At 38.1% G+C, this 24327-nt stretch overlaps 1 protein-coding gene across 1 annotated transcript in view; it reads left to right on the top strand.

Moving 5' to 3' along the window:
* Slik (Sterile20-like kinase) overlaps positions 1-24327 on the top strand; it is a 733683-nt gene that overhangs the window by 435027 nt on the left and 274329 nt on the right. Inside the window, exons 12-13 of the mRNA XM_067159768.2 lie at positions 5422-5609; positions 19152-19330. Coding sequence (XP_067015869.2) covers positions 5422-5609; positions 19152-19330 — 367 coding nt within the window. The remainder of the gene's footprint in view (positions 1-5421; positions 5610-19151; positions 19331-24327) is intronic.

Genomic DNA, 24327 nt, shown 5'->3' with positions numbered 1-24327 from the left:
CGCTGGACATCTCTCCACTCTACTCCATTTATACTGAGTAAGTTGGCCATGTGGTAAGGGGTGCACAGCTGTGAACTTGCATTCAGGCAATACTGGGTTCAAACCCCACTGTTGGCAGCCCTGAAGACGATTTTCCATGGTTTCCCATTTTCACACCAGGAAAATGCTGGGACTGTACCTTAATTAACATGACTGCTTCCTCCCCACTCCCAGCCCTTTCTTATCGCATCATTGTCATAAGACCTATTTGTGTTGGTGTGATGTAAAGCCAGTTGTAAATATATATATATATATATTAAAAATTTAAAAATCTGCATTCATGATGCAGGTTATTTATTTATTTATTTATTTATTTAGGGTATGACATTGAAAATAAAAACACAAAATCACAAATTAAATATACAATACACTATGTAGGTTACAATTTCACCTTCAAGCTCTGCAAATAGTCTATACAAGAAGGTCAAGGAAGTCTTTTGTGTTACCCTGATAAACACTTGGGGGGGCACTGTTCCACTATATAATGAATTGTTTACTTAGGGGCACCGCAGCTACATGCCGGGGAGGGAAGTTGGCCCCATTTATAGAGGAAGTCAGCGCACTTTCCATGGCCTGTCCTGTTACGATTGAGGGTAGTCCAAGTTTTGCGAGGTAGGTCAAATCTTTTTGGTATTCTTGTAATACAGGGGAAGTTCTGATACTCAACTGGAGCCATGGAAGTCCATTCTTGAATCCATTCCTGCTGCAGGCTGAATTTGTCAACCAGGATTTTGGCAGTCCTTATTGGTGGATTTCTGGACTAAAGTCTGTTGTTCAAGGTGTTGGGTATATCTCCATGAATTGGCAGATTGGAATTCCTCGACAGCTTCTAGTGCTCATGCAGCAAGGCATTCTTTCTCCTTAGGTGAGGTGGAGGAATATGGCTCAGAACTGGTAGCCAAGAAGTGGGGGTTGGTCTGAGGTCTTCCAAGTTGTCCGCATAGGCCTGAATGATCCGGTTCTTTCTTAGTCTGTTCGTATTTATTACCTTCCATGGCTATTCCATTCGCCAGTCACTTAGGCTCGCCTTCTAGGTACTATTTTACTTCTAGGTGCTATTTTATTTTATGAAATACTTCCTCTCATGCAGAGGCTGCCTTGCGACAAAGTATACTTTTACACTTATTTTTAGAAGAGAAATAGATATACTGTACTTGAGAAATGTTGAAGGTAACCTAATTGTAACAGTGATTTCTTAAAATTATCAGTGAGCCCGTTAAGGCTATGATGGCAATCTCCTGTAATGTTGTAACTGGCAGAGACATCTGTTTCCAGAAATTAGCGGCAAAAGGGGGCATCGTTTCCCTTGCTCCAATCATCAGACCTACTATGTCGATTTCCTCTATCTGGTATTTCTCCTTGTAGTAAGGAATTGTTGGTAAGTAAATATTCCTTTTCTCTAGGTTAACATCTGAGGGTTACGACTTATGGCTTTCAAAGCGAATTGTGGGGTCGATGGTGTAACCTCTCTTCTTATTCTTGAAAGCAATGATGTCAATCCTTCTGTGGCTTCCGTTGTCCGCTAAGCCATGAACCTCTTCAAATACCTAGAAACCATGGTCTTTTAGCGTTGCCGCAATTAACGAGCGGATGTTATGATGACACGTATTCCTTAAAAGTTCACCATGAGGACATGATCCCAGGACATGTGCAAGAGTTTCAATCTCCTTGAGGCAGCGCCTACAAAGGGAATCGTTCTGAGATCTTCCTGGTACCGATATAATTGCTGAAATGTTTGCTGTCATCTTAATTGCTTCACGCCATTCACTACATGATAAGCCTTGATGGTCTCAAATCCAGGAGTTGGCAGGAGTATATTCATTGTACAAACATACACCTCTTCCTTTCTGCTGCAAGTTACTCCACTCACTGAATGCCCTTTCTCTTAGTACTCTTCTCACTTTCCTGGCATCTGTTATTTCTAGGCATGGATGTAGCAAATTGTCAGATGGAGGAATATTGAGGAATTGTAGTGAGAGAGTTATTTCTTCTTTTAGATTTCTTATAGCACGGATGTATTCGTCACCTGAGCTTAATAGTACCTTACAGATGTTAATGTGCTGAAGATGAGCTTCCCAAGTGGCGCAGAAGAGTCCCAACCCCTTATATTTTTTCTCAGTGTAGACCATTCCATTAGGAATGTCTGCAGGTATTTGAAGAATTTCCTTAAGAGCACTTCAAATTAGTATGTCTGTATCAGCAAGGAACTTTTTTGGAATCTTCTCTGGCTTGATAGTTTGGAATGGGTATATTTTTTTTTTCTATTTGCTTTACGTCGCACCGACACAGATAGGTCTTATGGCGACGATGGGATAGGAAAGGAGTAGGAATGGGAAGGAAGCGGCCGTGGCCTTAATTAAGGTACAGCCCCAGCATTTGCCTGGTGTGAAAATGGGAAACCACGGAAAACCATCTTCAGGGCTGCCGACAGTGGGGCTCGAACCCGCTATCTCCCGATTACTGGATACTGGCCGCACTTAAGCGACTGCAGCTATCGAGCTCGGTGGAATGGGTATATGAGAGGTGGCCATATAACTGTGTTTATTACTTTAAATTTCTGGTCAGCCTGTAATAGTGGAGGAGAAACCAATTTCTCCATTTTATTCTGTAATTTTTTAAGCTCCTGTGTAGGTAGAAAAATTATTTCATTTGAAAAGTTAACTCCCAGATAGTGGATTGTTTCCCCACGCCGCAAACTCGATGTATCATAGCTCTTAAATTCAGCTGGGTCTTTGATTAACTTTCCGCGTTCAATGCAGTTTGCCGTAGATTTCATTGGGTTAACATAAAGCCCTATTTCATGAAATTTCCTTGTGACTATTTTCGAGAGCTCAAGTGCTGCTGTTCGGCTATTTCCTATGACAACCAAGTCATAGCAAAACCCATGATACTTAAAGGTGGAAGATGTGGTACTAAAGAAAATCCATAGTGGCTTGCGAGAGAGTTTTCAGTTAGTTCGTTTAAAATATGATCTGTCGCTAGATTGTAGAGACAGGGAGAAAGAGGTGAGCCCTGCATAACACGCGAGTGTTTTCCTGTTGTTCAAAATTGAAACTAGTGAAGAGTAGAAAGTCGAGCGATCCGATCGCGGCGAACATGACTTTTAAAATGGCGTGTTTCAGTGATAGTCGATGACATATTCAACAGTAGTACACAAGTATGTTATTGTCAGTCAAGCTTAGTACCGTTTACATGAACGCCCATTTTATTCCTTCATACGTAATCAAGAAGATCGAGCTAGTCATGATGACATGCAGATAATTCAGACATGAGATGCAAACAATGTACAAAGCGATCTAGAATCTATGAAGATGACATACATACAGATTAGAAATCATCTACAAATATAAGTGTCTTCCAAATCCAGCAGTAAAATATGTTCATATAGGTGTAACAGTGTATTGTCGTGTTAGTGCAAGCCACATCGGCAGATGTCGTGCTTGCTGCTGTCCATGACTTGACAATGAATGAAATTAAGATCAAATTAACTTAAACCAAGCACCAAGTAATGAATAATAGCACATGGTAAATCTTCTTAGTCAAAGAACTGTATGCTGTCTAAAATAGTTAATTTACCGGGCAAGTTGGCCATGCGGTTAGGAGCGCGCAGCTGTGAGCTCGCATTCGGGGGATAATGGGTTCGAACCCCACTGTCGGCAGCCCTGAAGATGGTTTTCCGTGGTTTCTCGTTTTCACACCAGGCAAATGCTAGGGCTGTATCTTAATTACGACCACGGCCGCTTCCTTCCCATTCCTAGGCCTTTCCTGTCCCCCGTCGCCATAAGCCCTAACTGTGTCGCTGCAGCATGAAGCAAATAGGAAAAAAAAGAGGTTAATTTTCCGTCACTTATCTGGGTATTGGAGGGAGACTGATGTTCACTGTGGACAAGCCATTATATTCTTGTCTGCTGGTGTGTAGCGTGTTCTTTCTTTGTGAAGAGTTGTTTTATTTCGAAGTGTGCCGGGCTGAGTGGCTCAGATGGTTGAGGTGCTGGTCTTCTGACCCTAACTTGGCAGGTTCAGTCCTGGCTCACTTCGGTGGTATTTGAAGGTGCTCAAATACGTCAGCCTCATGTCGGTAGATTTACTGGCATGTAAAGGAACACCTGAAGGACTAAATTTCGGCACCTCGGCGTCTCCAAAAACTGTAAAAGTAGTTAGTAGGATGTAAAGCAATTAGCATTACTATTGTTTCGAAGTGTGAAACAATACCATGATTCTCGTGTTGCACATGAAGATAATGGCACTGAATTTACACTATGTTCCTGAGTTTCAGCACCAAAATGTTGAATATAGAAGATGGCCTAACACGGGAAGAACTAACGAGAACACACATTTCAGTCGTATACACACCATTTCCCACTTCATTACTATTTGTTTGTACAGTGGTACCAACATCAAAATATAAACAAATTAAACTGAATCAGTTATAAGTTCTGGTAGATGGCTTCCATTCCTCTACTACTTAAAACACCATGTAATGAAAGCTTGAGTTTGCAGAGATGGAAGATGAGAAAAGTAATATGTCTTTCTTTCAATTTTTGTTCAAGACGCTTCCAGTTTAATCCTGTTGTGCTATAGGATATTAGAATACACTGCTACAAGTTGGTTGAAGATAAAGCAGTTCACTTTTCATAAAATATTGATTCTCACAACTGGATCCTGCATCCAGATTCTAATCATAATGCTTTGCAAGCATTTATGACAACAAAAGAATATAGTTCATCATATTTATGAGCATTTGTCCCACCTTGTAGCTTGGTGTGCTGGTGTGCTGTCTCTGTTTCATTCGGTAATGGACTATATCGTGGTACAGATCTACTCTCTTCGTGTCACTGGGCAATGTATTAGTCCATCATTGCGTAGGGTATCTTTGTTGGAAACACAATCCAGTTTAGTGACACTGTTGACCATCTTGGTACATTTGTTACATTTGTTTTCATGACACTCGCTCAGGTTTCTGCCACTTTTGTACTAGGGCAACATTTGATACCAGAGTGTGCAATAGATCTTTGATCCAGATAGCCTTTCATCAAGCAGTCACAGGTGACACTCGTCATCATTCACCACTTTATTATCCAGGATACCTCTTTGGCCTTTATAAGAAATCTAGATTCAAGATGAACTTCTCACTTGCATTAGGTCCTCGCCATCAACTTAGATTGTTCTGATTTCTTGTGGATCTATCATCATACATTAAGTTGTTGTTCTTGTTGTTGCAATCTGTAGAGCCCTAATCAGTTGTTTGCTATATGTTGTACATCTTTAGTACCAGTAAATTGAAGTTTCTTTTCCATTTTTCTTTAATAAGATTTTGTTTTGCACCAGATTATTTTAAATGATTCCTCATAAGAATGCATAATTATTTTGTGTGTATATTAGGTCCTGAGGATGATCAAATCATCCACACTTCGATACTTATAGAAGGAGGAGCAACTGAAGTGACAGATGAAAAGGAAAATAAACCTTCAATGAAATCAAAGAAGCTTAATGGTGATGCTGTAAGAGCAAGGCCTGAGAGTGAAGAAGTCTTCATTGTGGTTAACAATTCTACCAATGTCCAGAAGAAGGTGATTATTATTAATATTAATATTATCATCATCATCATCATCATCATCATCATCATCATCATCATTTCTAATGTTAGTTTGAAGCACCAGGTAGCAGACTTATATACGTCTCCTAATTATATTGTTAAATTCTTTTTGAAGTAAAACGTATACCATGTGTGTCATCAGAATTTGAGTTTTACTAGTTACATGACTCTTGCATTTGTTTGAAGTCCGGCTCCATGGCTTAATGGTTAGCGTGCTGACCTTAGGTCCAGAGGGTCCCGGCTTCGATTCCCGGCTGGATCGGATATTTTAACCTTAAATGATGAATTTCCTTGGCTTGGGGGCTGGGTATTTGTGCTGTCCCCAGCATCCCTGCAATTCACATACCACACATAACACTTATCCTCCACCACAATAACACGCTGTTACCTACACATGGCAGATGCCACCCACCCTCATTGGAGGGTCTGTCTTACAAGGGATGCACTCGGCTAGAAATAGCTACACAAAATTATTATTTGCTGAATTTTGAAGGAAATATACTCTTCAAAGAAAAGTTTGGAATATCAAGGATGCAATACAGTAATAAAGTTACAGAATGTTGTTTGTTGTATCATAGAGACATACAACCAGGAAAAGGTTACAGTTTGCGGGGGTTTTATAGTGAAGGGTGGACAACTCTAATGAGATCTGGGAGTGTCTCTGAAGCTTGTGGATGGTCAGAAAACAGCAGTTTTCAACCTGTCCCATGCATGCTCAATGCAGTTCCTGTCTGATGAATTAGCTTGCCATTTCATATGGTTGATACCATCTCTCTCATGGAGTTCCCCATTGATGCAGCTCAGTGAGGGTAAGCATCGTCGTCGACGGAAATAAATTCAACACCATATTCATACCTAAAGGATTGTACAAATGGTCAAAGATAATTTCTAAAGATAATAGGCAACTTGAAAACTTGTAGAAGTCCTAAAGGATATAGCAGTTGACAGCAAAGATATCCGCATTATTGAAAATCTTTATTGGAGACAAAATGCCGTTGTCTGAATCGGAAATCAAACTACAAACGAGATAGCCATCCAGAGAGGAGTTAGACAAGGTTGTGTTTTATCTCCATTGTTATTCAACCTTTACTCAGATAAATTTTCAAAATAGCTTTAGAAACTCTCCAATATGGAATAAATGGTGGCATCATTAACAACATACAGTAAGATATGCAGATGATACAGCCATCTAGTGTGACAGTTTTGAAAGACTCCAACTCCTGCTCAATAATATTAGTGCAGTAAGTGAGGACATGGGACTAAAAATAAATGTAAACAAGACCAAGTTCATGATCTTCAGCAGACGTGCCAATGCTGAGGTAATCTTACAACTAAACAACCGACAGATTGAGAGAGTAACTACTTTTTAATATCTGGGTGCCATTGTCACTGAACAACTTTATCCTGAGTAAGAAGTGAAAAAGAGGATAGCAATAGCACGAAGAATATTTACAAAAATGAAATCTCTCTTTTGCAATGACTACCTAAATTTTAAACTTAGACAGAGGATGGTCAAGTACTATATATGGTCAGCATTGCTATATGGTATGGAAACATGGACTCTCAAGAATATATCAGTGAAACACTTGGAAGCCTTTGAAATGTGGATCCCTCGTAGGATGCTCAGGATTTCGTGGCTTGCATGACTAATGAACCAAGAAGTGCTCAGAAAGGCAAGAGCAAGTCGGGAACTCGTTCAAACATTAGAACACCGGAAGATCTCTTACCTTGGCCACATCCTTAGAAATGACCTTTACCTCATCTTACAGCAGATTGTACAAGGCAAAATACAGGGTCAAAGAGGTGTCAGGAGGAGGCGAACATCATGGCTTGGAAATATCAAAGAATGGACTGGAATTCACAGTGTTGAAAGACTTTTCCACCTAGCAAGAGATCGTACTGCGTTCGCCACAGTGATTGCCAACGTCAGGGGGACCTGATTTGGTACTGTGAAGAAGAAGAAGAATAGGCAACTTTATACCTTTGGTGTGTACAAACTGGGAAAGGGTAGCGCTGACACGGATTCAGAATGAGTTGAACACCATTCGTAATATAGCTAAATTTAATGGATATAACCATTTCTTTATAGAAAAATAATCAATAAATATCACCCCTCTACCACTTTGAAAAAAGATAAACAAAACAGCTCCTCCCTTTCTATCTTTATATTCAACGAACAAATTTACAAAGTCACCAACATCTTTAAAAAGCATGATGTAAAAGTAGGTTTCAAAACCAACAATAGAAATGAACAAGTCATACATAATGCCACATTTATAAACAAGTTAAATAGTTTTTCAAAATCAGGAGTATACAGGATTATTTGCAACTGTTGTAAATCTTCTTACATCGGACAGACAAGGAGGAATTTTAACATAAGGTACTCAGAATACATTATTGCCCTGAAGTACAATAAATTTTCAGCTGTAGGACAACATATTCATGACTATAATCACAAATTCACAGACATAAAACAAGATATGGAAATTCTCAAAATCGTCAACAAAGGACCGCTTCTTAACATTACTGAAAGCTGCTTCATACATATAGATCAATATTTTAACCTGAATCAATCTTAATGACATTTCAGAAAAGCCAAATATCCTGTTTGACCTAATTCCCATTTTTAGAAACGTCAAACCAACAAGTCATAATTCAGTTTTACATAATATTCACAGTACCTTTCCTCAGCAACTATCTCTTTTCCCGCATCCTTCGGCCTCACCTTAATACCCCCCTTCCCCTCCACCCACCCCATCACCTTTCCCTGACCTCTCCCCTTGCCCCACCCCTTCACCCCATTGCCGCGACTCTGTCTTTTCCTTTGAATCTGACAACCGTTGGTATGAGGCACACAACAATATGCCACGCACCACATGCCGCAACAAGAGGCCATTTGACTAACACGCTCTCTCTTTTTCTATTCATTAATTTTATCTGATTTTTATCTATCATTTATTCAGGTTAACTTCATGGACACCGCAGTGAAATGCGAATTTATACTAGCCACAAATTAAGAATGTGTCAGTTTTAACCATATCTTCATGTGTCGTCCTGACAATGTCCAACAGCATTTTAGCATGATTTAAACAAGCACTATGGGAACATTTCATTTTATTTACATTGGTCGATATGGAAACACCATCTAGCAGTTCTGCGTCAGCTGGTGGTTATGATTAATGATCTGACTACAGAATCAACATTTATCAGTTCCCATTTTGCAATTGAAATTGTAATGATCAGCAGTGATGGAACTAACAATTCTATGAATATTAATGATATTAATCCAGATGCTAAGAATTCAGAGCCTAATTTATTTCTTCAGATTTTACACATAGTTCATCCGAGATTTTAATGTTAATTGTGTGTTTGTGCATTTGTTATTAGATGTATTAAATTAAGGCTGAAGATGGCCAGCCAAGGCCGAAACTAGTCCCTAGTTTAGTAGTGTAATTCAATAATATTGCATAAGATAGTATTGAAAAAGGTGGACCATTACGACATTAATTTAATAATTATAATTGTAATCACAATTCAATACGGATCAAAACCATGAAGTTTATATCCTATGCTTGATGCCTTATAGGCGACCTGCGCATATGTGAGGATGGGACCATGATGAATTCTGAGCACCAAAGTCCCCAAGTTTTCCATTACAAACCACAATTAAAAACTAGTGTTAGGTTTAATGGTCCACCCATTCAATACACTTCACTTTACAAGTGAAAACTATTTAACATTAAAATATATTAAACATACTTTGGAACATTTTTCGTCTTATTTTAAGATTTCTTCAGCCATAACATCTCGTAACAGATTACGATACTCATTGTTGCTGTCTAATAGTTTTTAAAATGGAAGAACCCATGTCCTTTAAGAACTGTTTGAGAATACACTAAAGACAATAAATAATATTTACATAAAGTTGTCCATCACTTCTTGTAAAAAGAATTCTTCATTGTTAAAATTTGAATGACATTTCTTGAAAATATGACATGCAGTGCTGGTAGCTTCAGTGTACTGACTGAGAGAGATTGAATTCTAGTCTCAGAATAGGAAAGTGGGACCATATCCACATCAGAATACTTAATAGCTTTTATTCTTATGAAAATTCCTTTCAAAAAATACACTTTTTCTTGTAGAGGGAACCTAATGCTTCTGAGGTAGCCTTTTGTATGGCAAAGATCTGCGCTGCATGACCATTTTATTGATAGCTTAATTCTTATGAATATTCCTTTCAAAAGGCAAGGTCTGGAAAGAAAGATATATATATATAATTAATGGGTTTAAAACCCTCAGAAATTTAAGAAATGAGTTTCTGTCACAAATGCGTGATGTAAAAGCTTACCATAAAAGTTGGTGAAACTCCCTATAGCTGGTTCACATCTGAGCCTCGCTTCATGCGAGAGGAAACGTAATTAAAACACGCAGTAGCATGGTGAGAAGCAAGTCGGATTCTCAATTTCACTAAAACTTTAGCAACTTTATACATAGTACGAAAACCATATTGTTTTGACACACTTATAAATTTCTCTTTAAATAGTGTCTTCTTTGTGGCCTTCAAGTGAATGAATGCTTTTCTGAGTGTCATGGACCTCATTAATTCTCTATAAAAAAAATTGTTAGATGTTTCTAATTTCTGTATAGAATAACACAGAAATCTTGAGTTTGCAGATATGTAAGATAAGTTTTTCTTTAACGAACTCTGTGTAAGTAGGTTATGAAGAATTGCTGAAGAATCATCCTTATTTCCTGTCAACAAAAATGTTACGTATACTCGAGTTTGGAGCTTTTTTATGAAATAACTTACAGGCCTACAGAAATCCAATAACATCATCATTTTCCTCATTTCATTTCACATTATGTAATGTAGGTTTTGAATTCTTAACTTATGCAGGGTGTGTCTGATGTTGCAACGGGGTTTGGGATTGGTCAAAACGAGACAAAATTTTCCTATAGACTCATGTTCGGAAACAAATACCTGTTTATATATGCGCCATTGTACCTGCATGAAGGAGTGATGTGTTCGGTGGAGCAGGCATCTTCCCGTTGAAGGTCTTTAGAAGAGTTTGATGTTCTATCATAGTATGCTATTATGCTGTCAGTGCAAGTGTTGAACCCAAACCAATCCAGTGGTCCTGTGCTGTGTGGACAACGAAAATAGTACGTTGGGTTATTCCTCGAGGGAAATGGCGGACATGGTCTTTTGCTATGGATTAGGCAATGGTAGTGAACGACAGGTCGGTATCATATAATAAATGTAAGAAATTTATTTCACTCCCACCTATTCAGTACAATTCAAAATGTTCAAGTTTGAGTTAAAACATTATTAAAATGAGAGTTGGGACATGTTTCACCCTTTCCTATGGGGCATCATCAGCCGTATCAGTACCCCAAACCCTACCAGGTACCTGGTTAAAAATATTTCTAGACTCTGCTTCAGAATTGAATACATTAAAAAAACCTTACAAACTATATTGTTACCTTGTATAAAATTGATCAAAGATCTACTACACTAATGAATACATTGAACAAACTTCACTTAAAAAAGCTGTCATATAACTAAAATTAACAATATTGATGGCCTGGGACCATGGTTGATGCTGAATATTAATGAAAGTTTAAAAAATATTATTACAAAATGGTGGAAATGAGTGTAGGACAATGCAAATATTTATGTACGAAATGATGAGGAAAAGCGTTCCAATACTGTGCCAATTTCTGTAACGTTTTACTTTGTCACGTCGTACCTGGTGTAGTCTATTCAGAAATAGCGAACAAGATAATTTTTTTTTTTTTTTCGTTTGTGACTAGCCCTGAACGACTTTGCATTCACCTCGCAGTTCAACCCGAGCACTTATGTTGAGCGAATCTATTGTAGACCTGCCAAATGAGTTTGTCGAAATGTCATTAGACCATCCAACTCTGTTGAGTACTCTCTGTATTAATGGTGTACGTAGCGCAGAAAGAAATTTGTTTCATGCCATAATTCAAATCAAAACTATGTTGAATAATTCAATTAATAACTTGATGAGGACTGCTGAAGTGTCATTAATTATCTTCTTCTGTTGACTAATACTCTTGAACTCTCTCTTCACTTTATACTTGTAAGATCCATATCATGTACACTCGATGACATCCATACTGCAACATTCCACCGGGAAAGATTTTCGCTTGGCTATTGCAGCGACTTGCAGAAACGGGCTCATTTGCTGCCAGGACAACGGATTGTGGTAGACGACATCCCGGGAACCCGGGACTTCAACCAGACAGCTTCCAGTATGACTATCGCCTAATAGAACCTCACTCGGCAATTTTTAAAAACGTAATATTTTTCCTAGCATTCCAGTAATTATGAACTGAGGTCAAACCACACTGCATATTACTGTGTAGTTGCCTGGCCAATACTGCAATCATCAACCAACAGCAGAAAAAATCCGATGCACATTGGTGCCAGACATTTTGTAACCTTTCTCCCCAAATTGTTCCCTTGTAAATATTTATCTTAAGCTTGTAATTTCCCAAGTGTTTAATAGAATAACGTCAATATTACTGTGTAGTTGCCCTGTCAAACTGTGATCATCAACCAACGGCAGTAATTATTGTTATGAACATTGGTGCCAGATACTTTGTACCCTTTCTTCCCAAACTGCTTCCATGTAAATATATGTATATAAGCTTTATAATTTCCTAAGATTTTCTAATAGAGTTGCAACTACCGCAAGCTATTGAAATACTGAACAGATAAACGTTGACTCAACTAAGTGAAAATAACAAGGATAATGGGCGCCACCTGCAAAACAATTGCAGGAATATTTAATTGTGTAGAGCAACGAGCCACTCTCTCTCTCAAGGCGACAGTCATCAGGCTGACGAGGCTCCAGACTTGCTTTGTAACCTTACCTGTTTGCTATATAACCCCTGAAATTAAATTTGGGTAACATGCCAGGTTCAGCCTTACTCCCCTGACAAAAGACTCACTTAAAGTTTGATTCTATGACTTTACTCCCAGAATAAGAACTAATATGTGACAAACACCAAAAAATAAACATTTATGCAACCCACTTAGTGCTTGCTGTTTACATAGAGCTAATATACACAATACCACCCAACAAAATCATCTCTTCCCGAGATTTACTCGTTTGCCGTCTTACAAAGGCAAATTACACATCATTAAGATCTTCAATAAACATAGAACATCATTATACTTTTAACATACCTCCAGGTAAGAGCCCCTTCGCACTCCACTGTTACCGTGAATTCTAATCTGGTAGAGAAAAGTACGACGACTATTTCTCTACATATGGATGCAACCTTCTTAAGACGAGCATCCCTAACCTTATTTACACTTCTTCGTCGACGTCTTGAATTCTTTCCAATTGCTGGCTGGACAGAAAGTGTTACATCTCCAGAGGCAAGCAAATAGCAAAATTCTTCATCAACTGAAGCTGCATACTCGGGTGACAAGTTCCAAACAAACACTTTCTTTTTCAGAAAGTCCACTGCAAAGCCGGTAAGTCGTTGAGATTATACCATGTTCACTCCGTAACTGCGCAAACTGCGCAAATATGTCGCTCCCGCAGACCAGTACAAATGAGAAACACACAGTATCAGCATCAGAGTCAGAAACACAATGAGAATCAGAATCAGAATCAGAATCAGAATGCCTCGCCGCACACGCGTACCCACTTATATATCCTTGCTACACGTGGTTATCGCGTCCTGAAAAGTTCACTGGTAGCACGCTCACACCGGCACTTCTTCCCGCGTCACTCTGTCAACACAAACCTCGCTCAAAACAAAGCCCTCGCATTGGCTATCGAGTATATGATGTGACATAGACCGTCCACTCATGTATGTCCACATTGATTCACTCCAATTTCTTCAACCGATACAACCTGCCGTACCCCGTGTTTTCAAGCCACCTGTTGCAACACATCCAACTGACTTCAACCATCCTTCCCGATATAGTCGCAGTTTTCCCAGTTGCACAATCCTTACGGCTAGGCCATATTTACAGACTCTTACCCAAACGGAAATTTATACAAAATATAATGATGAACATATGCAATATTCCCTAACTATACATTCTTCTTATAATATTACGTTTTTACATGGTAAATAAACAAAATTACATGATTTTAACCTAACAAACTATATACGAAAATTTCCTAACCTAAAAACTCGGGGATCGTACATACGTACGGTTACAGAGTAGCGTCAATGATTTTTGGACCACCATTGCTGGACACTGCTAAAATACCCTTTGGTTTTACGCATTGGTGCCAACTACTGTATCTGTAAATAAATATAGCCCCTTTTAACTCCATATATTAATGAACGTTGTTTCTTAATGAAATTTTAGTAACAGTTTCCAACATTTCTAATAATGTAACATCAATACTTCATATGGAGCACTGCTGCTGGACACTGTCAAATACCCTGTGGTCTTACCTATTAGTGCATGTCACTTATCTTTCCCTTAGACTGCCCCATGTTAATATGTTAAGTCATCCTTTGTAGGACATACCCTAACATTTTGAGGCTGTTATCCTTCACAACTGGTAATTTACAGCCAACGGCTGTTATATTGGTATCTATATCACAAGTGAACATTGTTTTTCTCTTGACTATCCCTACTGTAATATGACAATATTATATCTTAGTATTTACAATTTAATTACAAATCAGGTACCTGATTTATGCCTTGAGGTAGTACTATGACTGATGATGCCTTCAAGGAAGGGCGAAACATGTCTCATATTGTAATAAAGATAAATTCCTAATTATTTAAAAAAATTAATTATTGAATTGGTGACATAATAAACTATTTAGCATCCTACATGTAGCATCTTCAATACGGATCAATAATGATATTTATCACTTGCAACATACCACTTAGTCGAGCAGCTCGTCTCCTTTCTCCCAGGTCTTCTCAGCCCAAACTTTGCAACATTTTTGTAACGCTACTCTTTTGTCGGAAATCACCCAGAACAAATCAAGCTGCTTTTCTTTGGATTTTTTCCAATTCTTAAATCAAGTAATCCTGGTGAGGGTCCCATACACTGGAACCATATTCTAGTTGGGGTCTTACCAGAGACATATATGCCCTCCCTTTTTACATCCTTACTACAACCCCTAAATACCCTCATAACCATGTGCAGAGATCTGTACCCTTTATTTACAATCATATTTATGTGATTACCCTGATGCATAGCAGGGGGAGAGGTGATACGCCCACGTGGCGCGTCCCAGGTGGCGGTTAGGGGGGTCCTAACCGGCTTGCCGGCGGACTTGAGGGAAATAAAAAACCTCTCGCGGACCAAACACACACCCCCTGTGGGTGGGGGAGGCAGACGAATAATACACCCACGGTATCCCCTGCCTGTCGTGAGAAGCGACTAAAAGGGGCGACCAAGGGATGATTGGATTAGAACCATGAAACTACTTGTGATTAGTACCACCACGCGGGGAACACCATGGGTCATTATTACTTGAGCGTAGTACCACTATGTTAGGTACCAAATAGGTTTGTGATTAGTAGCAATCAGGAGCACCGTGTGGTCAGGTTTTTATGGTACCTGTGATTAGTAGCACTATGTGAGCGACACCAGGGTTCTGGCTTTCCTATGATTAGTACCCACTATATAAGGAACACCACGGGATAGTACGAGTCCCTGTGGTTAGTACACGTATGTGATGAAAACCATAGGTTTGCGTTCCCTGTAAATGGCGCCGCTATGTGTGAAACACCATAGGTCTGTATTACCTGTGCGAATTTCATTACCTGTGAGTAGTACCATAATGTGTGGAATACCGCGAGTCTACGATACTGTTGATTAGTACCGCACCATGTCAAATACCATGGTTCTACTTTCCAAGCGATAGGTACCATTATGAGAGTGTGATGACCTATATTTTGGACCCTTTTAGTTCGCAAGCATCATCGATTTAATATTGAGCTATAGAAGCAGCCCCTTGATCAGTATTACTATTACTTTCCGTCAGTTTCTGAGACTGAGGTATTGCGGGTCGTCTCCACTGATAGTTTTAACTTCATATCTATCCGTTCATTTTTCGTCCTCATGTTTTGAATTCTGGTCAGTGGAGGATTTTGTATTTTTATTTTGTCATTGTATTTCGTCTCATTTCGTACCATCAGGGGCCGATGACCTCAATGTTAGGCCCCTTAAAACAACAATCATCATCATCATTATTACCCCAATGAAGATCTTTCCTTATATTTAGACTTAGGTATTTACAATGATTCCCAAAGAGAATTTTCACCCCATTAACGCAGTAATTAAAAGTGAGAGGACTTTTCCTATTTGTGAAACTCACAACCGGACTTTTAATCCTGTTTATCATCATACCATTGCCTACTGTCCATCTCGCAACATTATCGAGGTCATTTTGCAGTTGCTCACAATCTTGTAACTTATTTATTACTCTGTACAGAATAACATCATCTGCGAAAAGCCTTATCTCTGATTCCACTTCTTTACACATATCATTGATATATATAAGAAACCATAAAGGTCTAATAATACTGCCTTGAGGAATTCCTCTCTTAATTATTACAGGGACAGATAAAGCTTCACGTACTCTAATTCTCTGAGTTCTATTTTCTAGAAACATAGCCACCCATTCAGTCACTCTTTTGTCAAGTCCAATTGCACTCATTTTTGCCAGTAGTCTCCCATGATCTATCCTATCAAATACCTTAGATAGGTCAATCGCGATACAGTCCAATTGACCTGCTGAATCCAGGATATCTGCTATATTTTGCTGGAATCCTACAAGTTGAGCTTCTGTGGAATAACCTTTCCTAAACCCAAACTGCCTTCCATCGAACCAGTTATTAATGTTGTGTGTTTTCAACACTTTTCTGTGGTATGGAAGGATTAACACTCAATTCAGATTTGTGCAAACTGTTAAGAAACATTTGAAATGTGGACGTATCGATGAATGCTTCATATCTCATGGATGGAAAGGATGGCAGATACTAAAGTTTTGAAGCATGTGAATACACAGATAAAAGTTCTTCTGAAAATTAAGAAGCAGAAATTACAGTAATTCTGACACATCACTCAAATTGAAGGCACACACAAACATGGCGGAAGAAGGGTGTCTGGTTGCATAACACGCAGAATTGGCACCAAAAAGGTACATACACTCTATTCCATGCAGCAAACTACAAATCTGTAATCACCAGGATGACCTCCAACCTCCCTTTAATGTAGAAGACAGAAGAACAACAACAAGAACAAGAATTGAAAATATGTATTTACATAAGAAAATAAAAATCCCTTCCCTAATTATCACCAAACAAGATTATACGGTAAACTCAATTACAAGTAATAAATCTCATTGTAGACCGTATTGGACATCAGATATGAACATTAAAACAAGAATATTAGTTAACACCACTTTTCCAATACTTATCTTTCCTTATATTTAGGAAATAAACATTACAACAGGCCGAATTTCGGCTGATGATGCTTACGACTGTTAAGCGAAACATGTCCTATCTTACAACGCCTGTTGTAATGTTTATTTCCTAAATATAAGGAAAGATAAGTATTGGAAAGGTGGTGTTAACTATTATTCTTGTTTCAAAACTCAATCAAGGCGCACATAGCTATCTGACAGGAAAAACGCTGTATTCCTCCAAAACCCTTCCAGTCTTTCCCGCTGGAGGTAGCTACTGTTCTCTTCGGCAAAGATGGAATTACAAAACCATAACTTTGTTTCTAGGACGTCAGCTGTTTGCAGATTGTTCCATTAGATTTTCTGTTTTAGGTTTTCCCTCAAATAACAAGTCACTTGTACTGAGATCTGGTGAATAAGCTGGCCATAATCTCTCCGGTCAATGAAAGTTTCTAATTGCCGCTTTAAAATGACATGCAGTATGGGCCATAGCATTGTCTTGCTGATAGTAGGTGGAATCTCTCTCCTGCTCAGTCAACATGTTTTCTTGGGAAAAGAATTCAGAATTTTAAGCCCCTTCAGCACCAAGGTGAGAGAGATACCACACTTGTGTGCTGAATGACTAGACAGTATACGAGGGTTAACCTGAAGTCTGGTTTGTATATCTGCAAGTTTTTTGTCTCTTAAGACCTTTTTTTTTATAAGACTTTTTTCTGTTTAAGACTGATACGTTTGTGCACCAGTTTTGAAACAAAGCATGAGCAAATGGTTTTGATGGTATAGAACTTTCAAAATCATTTGCCATACTTTCGCACACACCTATCATACAATTTATTTTTTAAGTGATATGTTTCGGTAACGAACACTTGTAGCTCAATGATGTACTTAACCATGATGGGCTTCACTGCTCAATGATGTACTTAACCATGATGGGCTTTATAATCGCAATTACCGAGTGTGATAAGTAAATAACTTATTTCACTAGCACAGGTAAAGAGCTCTGCCTACGGCCAATCCTTACAGGACAGAGGATGGGACAAAGAAGCTATTGTCTCCTACCAGGTATCTCCTTGCTTGTTCCATGAGTGGCAGAATACAGCCTGTTCTTCCCATCAGCTCACTGGGCGTGTCTTGCTTGGGTTTGCTGTCAACTCTTTTTTTGGTGGTCACTGTATACTTGTATATTCCATTTATTAGAGAAACCAATCTCATACAGGCTACCATTGAAACAAGGTAATTCATATCAAATTGTGTCTTTAAAGCTCTACTAATTAAGGAAACCTCTAAAATACAATGTAAATTATTGAAACAATGGCACCGAGCTCGATAGCTGCAGTCGCTTAAGTGCAGCCAGTATCCAATATTCGGGAGATAGTAGGTTCGAACCCCACTACCGGCAGCCCTGAAGATGGTTTTCTGTGGTTTCCCCATTTTCACACCAGGCAAATGCTGGGGCTGTACCTTAATTAAGGCCATGGCCGCTTCCTTCCCACTCCTAGGCCTTTCTTATCCCATCATCGCCATAAGACCTATCTGTGTCGGTGCGACGTAAAGCTACTAGCAAAACAAAAAGGGAACAATGGCAACAGTCTTTCTCAAGTTTCTATGGACAGACTAAATTTATGTGCATAGTCAGTTCAGATCAGCTATACCTCCTATTCAGAGATTGTTGAATGCAGTTCATTTCTCTCTGTCTCTTGTCATCTTCTATGTTGTCTAATTCATTCTTTGGTATTGTCCACATTATGATTTCTTTTCCCTTGTATATTTAATGGTAGCACAGAAGGTTCCTGTTATCTCATCTCCACAGCACAGTATTTTTCTTGCTGCTAATATTCCTAAAAGCTGATCTTTCACAAATTCATCATAAAAATTAAAAGATAACTAACAACAGTTATTTCTTGCTGTTCTGTGACTCAAACTCTAGTACTAATTATTTTTTCTATAAGTTACTTTTACTGTAGTTGCTATGTTCTGTATTACTATGTGGATATTATTCATTATGATAATACCTATAAACTTTTAATGTAGTGTATTATGTTTTTCATACATAAAATAATAATAATTATTATTATTATTTTCTCAGAACAAGAGAGAGAGGAGTGAACCAAGGACATCACCTTTGAAAGAGAAGCACATATCTTCGGAACTGTATGATGGTTCAGGCTCAGCTTCTGAATCAAGATCGCAGTCAGAGAGTGGATCAACGAGGAGTAGTGGTGGTCAGAGAACTCCTCCGTCTTCCTTAAACAAAGTTGTAGATAGGTAAATATCTATTTGAAGTATTTTACTGTTGGGAAGAATTTCAATTTCATGTTGATTAATTATTTTTTTGCCTTTATAATATCCCTTCATTACTTAATTATTTTGTAAGCTTTGTCTATCTTGGCACCTGCCAGATATAAGAAAAGCAGCTCTTTTTAACCATTATATATTTATTTACACTGTTTAGCCCACATTAGAACACCAAACTCAAACCTTGTATAACAAAGTCTTCAAAAATAAGTTCAGCTTTTAACACATGGCAACTTTTTCCTTTCCCAAAACTTTATTCTAGATGATCTTGTAGCCCTTCTTCTGCAGGTATAACACACTGCTTATGCTGTGATACTTTCAATGATAGTCTTGTGCACTTGTTATATAGAACCCATTTCTCTTCTCTATTTTCAATTTGATCTTTAGTAATTTTCAATTCATCTAAATCCATTTGTATTTCTTTAAACCATGTGGTTTTTGTTTTATTATTCCAACAGAAATCAAAAAGTTGTTTCAGGAGTATAATATTTGGTAAGCGGTATGTGTGTCCAGAGAATGCAATCCTCCGTTTTCGCATCATGTCAATGATCAATTCACTTTCCATGTAAAGAACTGAATTTGGCAAAAGTCTCCACTGGCCATCAATCTGCTATTTTTTTTATTATTAATAATCATCCAAATAATTCTTCTATCAACTTTCTGCAGTTTGTCTGTTGATTGGTTATTCAGTATAAATGATGTTTCCCTTGTATATGTTGCTTCTGGCTTAATGACGGAGTAATAATGTCAAAATTTAGCATTAATTGAAAGAGATTGTTCCTTGTAACTCAACCAGGTAATTTTAAATATTAAATATTAAATATCTAGGTATCACACTTCAAAGAAAGGGAAAGAGTATTAGTTTACATATAAGATCTAGAGCAGTGGCAGCCACTAGAGCTATGTATGAAATCAGAAACATCACACAACTATCGATTAGCACAGCTATGGACCTGTTTAGGTTAAAAATACTACCTGTTCTGACGTATGGCCTAGAATTAGTGGGAGAATACCTCACGTACAAACAGCTGGAAGAATTGGAGCGGGTAAAGGCTAGATACCTGAAGAGAATTTTAGGAGTCCCACAGAATGCAAGATCGAGGCTAGTGTATGAGCTTACCAGAGAGACCTTCTTAATAGAGGATCTGAGATGTGAGCTCATACTTCCAGCTAGTACCAGCTTTATGCAGCTTATACAAGATCTGCATGAGAAAAAAAAACAACGTACCGGAGGACTTCTATGCAACATCTGCTATGCAAGACAGGACCTGGATGGAAGCTTATCATGATATGCGACATGTGGCGACGAGATTGGCGATCCATGGTTTCCACCACAAGGTGTGCTGCAACAAATTATTTCCCAAACCAAATGACGAATGTGTGTGTGAGTTGTGCTTGGAATTCTGTGACAGATACCATATTGTAAAATGCAGGAATAGACATAAGTCCATCGTAGCTTTTAGCAAAGGCAAGTAATGTAAATGTAAATATAATGGTACTCTGCACGGTATGTGCGCGTTTTCGATAATAATAATTTGTTGTGCTCGTCTCAGTTTTTGAGTTCTGCTACGTATGGCTGCTTTTTCATTAGCATTCCAAGTTATAATCTCACCAAGATATTTAAATTTGTCTACAACCTTTATTTTCTGAGTATTATTTAACATAATATGTGAAGTGTCAACTTGAAAAGATGGCATCATTTCTGTTTTCTCAAAATAATATTCAACCCAACCTTTGCTGCTAATCGTTTCAATTCCTCTACTTGAAATTTAGCTTCTTCAGTACTATTTGCTAATAATGCTAGGTCGTCAGCAAATGCGAGATAACAAAACTAAACAACAATGGGGATATAATATTAAAATATAATTTTTATTTTTAAAATTTTCCACCTTTTCAATACAATATATTTTCTTATTATATTAGAAATTTTACATTATTGTTAATTTCATAAATGGGATGTGTTTTGCCCTTATATTATGGGCATCATCAGCCATGTTTCTCCCTCAAAATCATGAAAATATAATATGTCCCATTTATGAAATTAACAATAATGTAAAATTTCTAATGTAATAAGAAAATATATTGTATTGGAAAGGCGGAAACTTTAAAAATAAAAATTAGATTTTAATATGATATTGAAACTCAATACGGACCAAAAAATGAGATTCATAACTTGAAACAACGGGGATAATACATCTCCCTGTCGAAGACCCATATGAATTTTAAATGGCTCGGTGATTTCATTTCTGAACCTAACTCTAGATTTTGTATTTCTAACAGTGACCGCAGTTATATAAGCACAAGTAGCTGTTGTCAATAAGGATGGACATAACACACATTTGGCAGTGCAATTAGAGGGGACATCTGTCATGTCTAGCCTTATCCCTATTGACAACAAATAACCGGCTTATCTTCTGGGCTTCTTTGATCTGATGTTTCTAGTTTTATGATGTCCCCTTAGCGGAAGTGGTTTTTGCACACCATAATTTTAATGATACAAATATCAGGCAAGGAATCTGTTAAATGCCAAACAACATGTCAGATGACATAATCTCTCACCTAGATGTTTCCAGAATTAATTGTACTATAATTCTACTAGCCAAGAATGTGATGATTATATTTTATTCTGCATATTTACATAACAGTTCATAAACTTGAATTTTAAAGTGTGTATTTTGGTAATAACCTGGAAAGGTAGGTCAAGCAGCAGGGAAACCTTTCTGGACAGTAATAAAGAATCTTAGGAAGGGAGGGAAAAAGGAAATGAACACTGTTTTGAGTAATTCAGGTGAACTCATAATAGATCCCAGGGAATCACTGGAGAGGTGGAGGGAATATTTTGAACATCTTCTCAATGTAAAAGAAAATCATCATGGTGGTGTTGCAAACAGCCAAGCTCATGGGGAGGAGGAAAATGATGTTGGTGAAATTATGCTTGAGGAAGTGGAAAGGATAGTAAATAAACTCCATTGTCATAAAGCAGCAGGAATAGATGAAATTAGACTTAAAATGGTGAAGTATAGTGGGAAGGCAGGGAATAAATGGCTTCATAGAGTAGTAAAATTAGCGTGGAGTGTTGGTAAGGTACCTTCACATTGGACAAAAGCAGTAATTGCACCTATCTATAAGCAAGGGAACAGGAAGGATTGCAACAACTATCGAGGTATCTCATTGATTCACTGGCATCTTGGAAGGGAGGGTGCGATCAGTCGTTGAGAGGAAGTTGGATGAAAACCAGTGTGGTTTCAGACCACAGAGAGGCTGCCAGGATCAGATTTGCAGTATGCGCCAGGTAATTGAAAAATGCTACGAGAGGAATAGGCAGTTGTGTTTATGTTTCGTAGATCTAGAGAAAGCATATGACAGGGTACTGAGAGAAAAGATGTTCGCCATACTGGGGGACTGTGGAATTAAAGGTAGATTATTAAAATCAATCAAAGGCATTTATGTTGACAATTGGGCTTCAGTGAGAATTGATGGTAGAATGAGTTCTTGGTTAGGGTACTTACAGGAGTTAGACAAGGCTGTAATCTTTCACCTTTGCTGTTCGTAGTTTACATGGATCATCTGCTGAAAGGTATAAAATGGCAGGGAGGGATTCAGTTAGGTGGAAATGTAGTAAGCAGTTTGGCTTATGCTGACGACTTGGTCTTAATGGCAGACTGTGCCGAAAGCCTGCAGTCTAATATCTTGGAACTTGAAAATAGGTGCAATGAGTATGGTGTGAAAATTAGCCTCTCAAAGACTAAATTGATGTTAGTAGGTAAGAAATTCAACAGAATTGAATGTCAGATTGGTGATACAAAGCTAGAACAGGTCGATAATTTCAAGTATTTAGGTTGTGTGTTCTCCCAGGATGGTAATATAGTAAGTGAGATTGAATCAAGGTGTAGTAAAGCTAATGCAGTTAGCTCGCAGTTGCGATCAGCAGTATTCTGTAAGAAGGAAGTCAGCTCCCAGACGAAACTATCTTTACATCGGTCTGTTTTCAGACCAACTTTGCTTTACGGGAGCGCAAGCTGGGTGGACTCAGGATATCTTATTCATAAGTTAGAAGTAACAGACATGAAAGTAGCAAGAATGATTGTTGGTACAAACAGGTGGGAACAATGGCAGAGGGTACTCGGAACGAGGAGATAAAGGCTAATTCAGGAATGAACTCGATGGATGAAGCTGTACGCATAAACCTGCTTTGGTGATGGGGTCATGTAGGGCGAATGGAGGTGGTTAGGTTACCTAGGAGAATAATGGACTCTGTTATGGAGGGTAAGAGAAGTAGAGGGAGACCAAGACGACGATGGTTAGACTCAGTTTCTAACGATTTAAAGATAAGAGATATAGAATTAAATGAGGCCACAACACTAGCTGCAAATCGAAGATTGTGGCGACGATTAGTAAATTCTCAGAGGCTTGCAGACTGAAGGCTGAAAGGCATAACAGTCTATAATGATAATGTATGTAATGTATGTATGTATGTATTTTAAATGTATATATGTTTACATTACAAGATATTAGAATATTATTTTCCTTTGTAAAGTGTGTATGTGTTTTGTGTATTAATTATATGATTTGACAGTTTCTAGTTATAATGGCTGTAGATGACCTTTAGCAGGTTGAAACTAGTGCTATGAAATTTTAATGTTAACCCTTTCCCGCCCTTATTAAAATGCATGTTTTCCCCAGAATTAAAGCAATTATTTTCAGCCATCATTATGATAATGCAGATATTTAAGACAATGTATTTGTCCACTGAAAGTTAGGCTTTCAATCTATGTCATCACGCATGTGTACGTCGTCATTTCCTGAAATATCATCATTTTCATTTTCACTTTCCAGTTCACTGAGTTCACTTGAGCCACTACTAACAGTTCCACAGTCAGGATTATCGTTCACCAAACGTTCAATGTCGTTATCGCATAAAATATTTTCACGCAAATTAAACGTCGACGTGTTTGTTTACAATATGT

This window comes from Anabrus simplex, chromosome 1 (genome assembly GCF_040414725.1).
Source record: "Anabrus simplex isolate iqAnaSimp1 chromosome 1, ASM4041472v1, whole genome shotgun sequence".
In the NCBI taxonomy this organism is placed as follows: domain Eukaryota; kingdom Metazoa; phylum Arthropoda; class Insecta; order Orthoptera; family Tettigoniidae; genus Anabrus; species Anabrus simplex.
This window is presented reverse-complemented; position numbering and strand designations above follow the sequence as displayed.